Source organism: Oculina patagonica, chromosome 12, assembly GCF_052425735.1.
Source record: "Oculina patagonica isolate OP01 chromosome 12, crgOcupat, whole genome shotgun sequence".
Classification (NCBI taxonomy): domain Eukaryota; kingdom Metazoa; phylum Cnidaria; class Anthozoa; order Scleractinia; family Oculinidae; genus Oculina; species Oculina patagonica.
The window spans coordinates 27579841-27587838 of NC_135769.1; the positions used below are offsets into that span (position 1 = coordinate 27579841).

General features: G+C 36.8%; 1 protein-coding gene across 1 annotated transcript; it reads right to left on the reverse strand.

Annotated features, from left to right (window-relative positions):
- Positions 1-692: 692 nt before the first annotated feature.
- LOC144633056 (uncharacterized) lies at positions 693-7712 on the reverse strand. Its single transcript, XM_078491829.1, has 2 exons — positions 7632-7712; positions 693-2339 (listed from the first exon to the last, which is right to left on the reverse strand). Exon 2 carries the CDS (start codon positions 2329-2331, stop codon positions 1324-1326), a length of 1008 nt encoding a protein of 335 aa, XP_078347955.1. The 5' UTR covers positions 2332-2339; positions 7632-7712; the 3' UTR covers positions 693-1323.
- Between the last annotated feature and the right edge of the window lie 286 nt (positions 7713-7998).

A 7998-nucleotide genomic window follows, 5' to 3' on the forward strand; every position in this document is an offset into this window, starting at 1 on the left:
GGTATATACCGTATGTGTATATATTTCTCTGCTAAAATGGACAATTCTTTTAATGTAACTGAACTTTTAACAGCTTCTCACTGTTACAGTTTCTGTCATTGTTAGTTATTTTTAAAATTTTGTTCTTAACATTTGGTTGTTTCTCAAAAAATTAAATAAGCGCCCTGTCCCGAATAAGCGCCCTGTCTCGAATAAGCGCCCTCCCTTGAAGTGCCAAAAGTAAATAAGCGCCCCGGGCCCTCAATCGAATCATTACGGTACGATTGTTTGATATTGGAAAGGAATTAATCTGCAGTGTTGATCAGTTATTATTGACTTTGAATATTCACGTTTCAACACAAAACATTGAACAAAAGAAAGAAGCCCCGAAGAAATTGTACAAGTTCGTGTTAGGTTGAGTTTCTTATTTCGCCATGTTTTTCGCTCAGTGTGGCGCCATTCAACTGACAATGTAATGAATAGATTCTTTTGCAAAACGTTTCGAAAACTATTTTCATTTACGATTGTTGTTTTTTCCTGGGAGAACGAATCAATGGGCAATATTGATCAGTGCTTGTTGTGTGTTGCCTTGTATGGTTCAAACGGAGCTTCAGGGAAATCCCCTGGGACAGCCTTAAGCAAAACAACGGTAGAAAACCCGGCACTATTTTTTAAGAGCAGATGAAGTCAAAGAGAACAAAGTACTTGGTTCCAACAGCAGCGAGTTTATTCAGCAAATAGTTGTACAGTTATCGACGGTATCATAAGGTTGCTATTTTATATTTCATTTCTACAACCGTACCATGTACGGATAACAGTTCCTAGTTGAATTTCTACGTTTAATCCGAGGTTACTTTGTTTCACCATGTGACTGAAAGCATTAACAACTACTGTAACTACACGTTATTGATGATTGATTACTGAGAAAGAAAGACGGTCTGCAAAAACGAAATAAAAAAACAAGAAAATTTTATTGAGATCGGGCGAGCTCAAAAAGACTGCAAGAAAAAGGAAGTATTGTTCATGACTACAGGGGTACAGTCACAAATGATCAAAATAAACCAAAAGCTCTGGCGTTTTAGTTAAACTGAAAAGGACTACTGTTGGCTTTTAAAATTCTGATTTAAGTACTGCAATATGCTAAATCCTCTGGTAACACACTCTTACTTAATCGCCTGTTATATTATTATTTTAAAGTAAACCATTACATGCAAACTACTACCATACTACATTATTTCCGCATTCACAGTTTTAAACTGGATTACAGAGGTTTGCAACTCTAACGTGTGGTTTAACAGTTCTATTCTACTTTAACGGTTACCGAGGTACATTTGCATCTCAGGATTAAATTATGACTATCTTGTCGTAGAAGAAATTCTTGGGATTCCCTTCATCGGTCGTTTGGCAGGTCTTGGTCTTCGGGTAGCATTCATGGCCATCAAAGAACATGAACGAAACACATTCAGGGTGGTCACTGCAGCTTCTCGCGCACTCTTCCAGAGAATCGAATCCATGGATGGACCAGATATCATTTCCAGGGCAGTCACCGGGCCTCATCGCGTATCCATGTGGGACTTTGTCATAGAACACATCGTTGGGATAATTTGTGCTGGGTTGAGCGCAGGTCTTGTACTTCGGGTAGCACTCACCATCCGAGTACATGAACGAGATGCAGTTGCTGTCGCTGTTACATCGGTTGGCACACTCTGACAGGGAAACAGAACCACGGATTCCCGAGATATCATTTCCGGGGCAATCGCCAGGCCTCAGAGAGTAGCCTTCGGGTACTTTGTCGTAGAAAATGTTGAGGCTGTTGGCAAGGCTTGTTATGCCACACCCTTTTGTCTTAGGGTAGCACTCATGGTTGTCGTAGTGCATGAACGCATTGCAAGCTGAGTCGGAATCGCAGAGCTGAGCGCACTCTTGACGGGTCACGCTAGTGCTGTGGAGGTCCCAGAGGTCATTCCCAGGACAGTCCCCTGGTCGCATGGTGTAACCCGAGGGAACTTTGTCGTAAAACACATTGAGAGGGTTGGACTTGTCGGTTGTTCCGCAGGTTTTAGTCTTCGGGTAACAGCGGTGATTGTTGTAGAACATGAAAGCCTGGCATTGGGAAGATGAGGAACACAAATGTGCACACTCTTCCAAAGTGGTACTATCTCTGTAAAGGGCCCAAATGTCGTTTCCAGGGCAGTCCCCGCTACGGACTTTGTAGCCAGCTGGCACAGTACAGCGAATCTGATCTCCCACTGACTGAATTCGGCAGGGTTTGGAGATGTCGTCACTCTCTGCACTGGCCAGTGTGAACAGAAATATGACCAATATCCCGGACAGCAGCAAATTACGCGTCATTTCTGGACCTAAAAAAAGAAGAAATTATCGCGTCATTGTTATATGCTGTCTTTCCCATATAAAAGTTACTGGGATGCTATAAGTTTTTTTATGAACTGTAATTTAGTACTAGAAAATGGGACTTCTGAAAAGGACTCGAACTTTGTCCGCTTATCTGAATCATGGACTAACTGGAAGAACTAAGTTGCGAGTAAAAATGGAAATACAGTGTTGTCAGGACCATTGGTGGCCAATAGTCCACTTTTTTATTTAGTCATTTGTATTATTTGTTTCGACGCCTGCAAATAAAAATAAGCCTAGATTACAGCACTTGAATGTAAAAAAGTATATTTCCCTTCACTAATATGCATAACATTACTTTCATTACACTACATTTACTACTCTACATCACTTTACATTACATTACACATTATTATAGTTGTCTCTGGTAACGTACTTTACTTTAGTATAAGACCAGTTAACAAATGAATGACATAAAGGAAAATTAAAGGAAAGACTTTTATGTCTTGATAAACGATAAAAACTAATTTAAAATGATATAGTCGAGAACAAAGCTACGAGGCATAGTAAATGACTGAAAGAATCCAGAAAATTGTTATAAGATAGGATTAGGGTTAGAAAGACCTTCATGCAAGTAACTATCTCTTATTTCTCTTTTTGAGTGACCATATCGTTCAAATTTGACCAAGTAGTGTGCCACCCTCTAGCCTGCAGATCACCTCCTAGCTCTAGATCCTCAAAGCGTTTATAATTTTTAAGGGTTTTTGGCAACCCAGTCGCAATTTTCCATGTGTTTCTTTGCAATTTCGAGCAAAGTACCCCGCATTAGCCTCGCATTCGTGTTTAGAAGGCTCTCGTCCCAGGGCCCTCGGGGAATACGAATAAAATAACTGTGGTCAAGTGAGCGTAGGTCATTATTTGTTCTATTATCGAGAGATTAAGACGGAATCCACCAGGAAATCGAGTAATATTAATTAAGGTTGGACAAAAATCGAGTACCAGAATAATTTAAATCCTATTGTGTTATTTTCTACCATTTTTAAAAACTTAAGATGTAAGTAATTATCCGTGATAACACCAACAACATTTCCTTATCAGAGCCCGAGAAAATGAATTTCAAAGTTTACAAGAACCATAGATAAAAACTTTATTAAGAATGTCATCAACCACCTAGTTGGGGAAAAAACCTCCCCTACTAATACGGGGACATAACAAAAAAAGAGTTAAACTAAAAGAAAATGCTAAAAAACTATAGCTATTTACAATAATAAAATTTAGATCTAAGTTAAAATATGTTATGAGACTATGTACAGTGGATTATATAATACAATAATACATACTTAAAAAATTCTTTAGGAGGTGCAGAGCGGACAGCCTCTGCACCCATCATCTAATAATGCATCAAGATTGTTAAGATTTCTGATGTTCGTCTTAAAAATGCTGAGAGATGTGGCCTCTCTTATGCTCTTTGGTAATTTTGACCACAATTTGGGTACTAGATATCTGATTGAGTGCTTACCGTATTTCACTGAGTTAAACCTAGGCATTGTAAAGTCAGATTGTCTTAAGTTATACGTACTGGGGTTATTGCTGAAAAAATTACAGAGATAATAAGGGGATAACTTATGTTTAACTTTATGCATCAAAATAGAGAGGTCTTGAAGTCGTCTATTATAGTTCACATGGCCAATACAAGTGAACTATAGGTCAAAATCTCACATGTAGCTATTTTGTAAAATCGTCTTCTATAAGCGATTCAGTGGAATTCAGCGGAACTTCCAAATTTGTTTTCGATGTTTGGTGTTGTTAGAAATAATTTCTTTTGATAAGATATCTGAAACAGTAACACAGAAGTTTGCAACAAGATGTAAATACTTTTGGTTCATAATTTTGTCCAATAATTGACGGGACTGATATGATGGATGAGAGATGCGTGAATAATCACAGTGATCAGTTGTCTATAACTTCCCAGTAGCTGTGATCACAAATTCGTGAAATAGAACATATTTACCAACTTTTTCGAAATAATTTTTATGTCTTATAAAGATTTTTTTGATGGGCGCTGTATAATTTAACCATGTTTCCTTTTCATGTATGATTCAAACCTGTTAAGTCCTAATATTTTCATTAGAGTGGTAGACCATATTAAGATACCTTTTGCTAAATGTTCTGAAATGAATACAACATATTACTTGATACAAATTTAATGTTTGAAACTTCAAGATTCTTTATTGGACTTTTTTACCTTTTGTTTCCTTGCGCATTGATTTATTTTTTGCCTTTAAAGTTCCTAAATGACTGATTGTGTTTCTCGGAAAATTACTCTTACAGTGTTAGCTTACACACATCTCAGTGCACATTTTAGCTTTTGGCTTCCTATTTCTCTACTTTGATATCTCGTACTGCTAAAACTCGTCTTCTATGCATTTTCTTGTAAATTTATAGACACCACCGAAGATAAAAGCTGCTTCCAGAAAACCTTCGGCATCCATTAATTTAATCTCCGTTCGAGAAAGCGAGAACGGTAACGCCATTCGTTTATGTTTGAAATAAGCCAAGATTTGTTCTTTTTGCTATCAATCCAATTAACATCACACCTCCAAGGATAACCTTTTTGGCTGCCTTTCGGAAAATGTTTCGTATGGGCGTTATTTTCGGTGAAACCACGGCTGACTATATATCTCTGGAAAGGTGATGAAATGTAGAATCCAAATATATTAACATTTTAAAAATTTGTGGACGACCGAGAACTAATCCAGCTAGGGTTGGGGTGGAGAACTTGAAATGCAACCTCCGGATTACAAGAACAGCACCCTAAACATTTAACGACTCGGCCGCGCTGTCTCCTAATTGCGTTCATCTCACTCTTTTTTAGCCTCAAGTGAGATGTTTTGGAAGAAATTTAACAGCCTCATAAGAAGTGATTTTTCTACACTTGTGCTGTAGCTGAATTTTGAAATTTTTAAAAATGAAATTTTGGGAATTCTCTTCCGGCCGAAATGGAGTCGAATGAGGTGCCAGACCAAACCTGATAATTACCTGATATCCTTTAAAGTAATGTACAGGCCCCTAGACTGCAAATAAGATGAAAACTGGTTTAAGAACATTCTTACCTTTGCTGTATTAAATTGCCGGACGCTCTGAACCAAACTGAATTAAGTTTGGTCTGTGCAGAATTGCACGTAACTGTGCTCAAGTAAACGTAGAACATTATTTTTTCTCTAATAGAGATTGATGGATGGGAGGTGCGTGAATAATCACAGTGATCAGTTGTCAATAACTACCAAGCAGCTGTGATCACAGATACGTGAGAAAAACATATTTGCTAATTTGTTCAACTGAAGTAGTTACATATTCCGTTTAAAGATTATTTCCGAGTCATTTTATTTTTCACCATGTTTCGATCCCTTTCTTTCATGATTCAAACATATTTGATCTCCACTTCTGGTAGAAAAGTAGACCACATTGAGCTATCATTTGTTAAAAGTTATTAAATTAATATAACAAATTTCTCAGTTATCATATTAATTTAATGCTTCAAGTTTTTTAGTTTATTGATTTTTCCCTGGAATGTTCAGTTTCCCTTTTCTTTCCTTTCTTCCAAAAAAAAAGTGATTGGCCTCATAAAAATCAAATATTTTTTGCTTTGAAAAGTTCTCAAATTAACGTTTAGATACGTGGTTGTTTGTTCTCGGAGAATTACTCGATCAGTGTTTGCAGACTTTGTGTATTTTTCTTTACACATATTTCACTACACATTTTAGCTTTTGGCTTCCTGTTTCTTTAATTTTTTTTAGCTTTTGTTTCCTTCCATCCAAAAACATAAGTGATTGGCCACATGAAAATCTGTTTTTTTTTTTTTGCCTAGAAAAGTTCTCGTAGATTTACTCGATCAGTGTTCGTAGATTTTCTCCATTCAGCTTCACACACATTTTACTGTACTTGATTTAAGCTTTTGGCTTCCTCCTTGTTTAGTTACTCGTCTTCCATGCATTTGCTTGTAAATTTATAGACACTATGCAAGAAAATAAGCTGCTTGCCAGAAAACTCTCTGCTTCCGTTAACTTTTTAATCTCCGTTTGAAAAAGCGAGAACGGAGCTTCCTGCATTGTTAAAATTACAAATAACGCATTCACTTTTGTTTAAAACAAGCCCAGATTTGTTCTATTTTGTATCCGTTTAAAGAACATTACACCCTAACGGATATAACAAAGATTTTGAAACTCTTACAACACATCCTCCGTGTATAACCACACTACAGCTGTGTTTACAAACAAATACCAAAAATTTTCACGACAACACGTTTCTGCTTATTCATTTTCGTATCAAAATTTTACTAAGTAAGGGGACTTTTCTTAATTCTTTCGCCATGTTTTTCGTTGTGTGGCGCCATTAAAATCAGTGTATCAACTGACTGTGTGATGAATAGATTCTTTTACAAAAAGGTTCCGAAAACTATTTTCATTTACGATTGTTTGATCTGGGGAAACGAATCAATCGGCAGTATTGTTCAGTACTTTTTGACTTTGGATATTCACGGCACGTTTCAACACAAAGCATTGTATAAAAAAAAAGAAGTTCCGGGAAAATTGTACAAATTTGTGTTAAGTTGAATATACAAAGTCTGCAAACACTTGTAATTGGGTTTTGGTAGATTCCATGGAGCTTGCTCCGCATGCTCTAAGAGATATTCAAATGAATATTAAGATAAGCGATCAGTTGTTTTTTTTCGGAGAATTCGCCATTCGCTTTTTGTTAAAAACAAGCTGAACATTGTTCTACCTGCTATTACTTTACCACAACTCCAAGGATAATAACAGAGTTCGAAAACGTAACTGTTGTCGTGGTTATCTTGTTTGTGCGGTTAGAGCTTACTCAAAAGCGTGATTGAAGAATTAGTGAACTCGGCACGACCGAGATCACAACCAGCTAGTGTCAGGGCTCACGGATTACAAGGCCAGGGCCCTAACGTTTAACAACTCGGCCACGTTGCCTCGTAATTAATTGACCTCCCTTTTTTGATTTTGTTTCAAGTGAGGTGTTTAAGTTCAAAGAAATTTTATAGTCAGATATGGAAAATCTCTGAAAACTTTTGCTGTAGCTGAATTTTCCACTCAACTTTAGGCATATATTGGCGCGAAGCAGACCGATGATAATGATTCAAGATAGACTTGAAAATCAAGACTGATAATCATTGCCGGAGTATAAACAAAATTTTGGATATTTTCTTCCGGCCGAAGTGGATAAAAATACGGTACCACACTAAACCTGTTAGTGACCTTGTTTAAGAAAATTCTTACCGTTGCTGTAATAAATTGGCGGACACTCTGAACTAATATGAATTAAGTTTCGTCTGTGAAGAATTGTAACTGTGCTCAAGTGATCGTAGAACATTCATTGAAGAGATTGATGGATGGGAGATGCGTTAATAATCACAGAGATTAGCTGTCAATAACTATTAAACAAACAACTGTGATCACAGATACGTGGGAAAAACATATTTGATAATTTGTTCAAATGAGTTTTATACTTCGTTTGAAGATTTTATGTTGGGGCTTTGTAATTTCCACCATGGTTCCTTTTCTTGTAAGATTCAAACAGGTTTTAGTCTGCAATTTTTTAGTAGAGTAGTAAACTGCATTCAGAGATCTTTTGCTCAAAGTTCTG

Bases quoted from the DNA above. Each gene is read 5' to 3' on its own strand.
- LOC144633056 (XM_078491829.1), bottom strand. From the start codon at position 2,331: ATGACGCGTAATTTGCTGCTGTCCGGGATATTGGTCATATTTCTGTTC.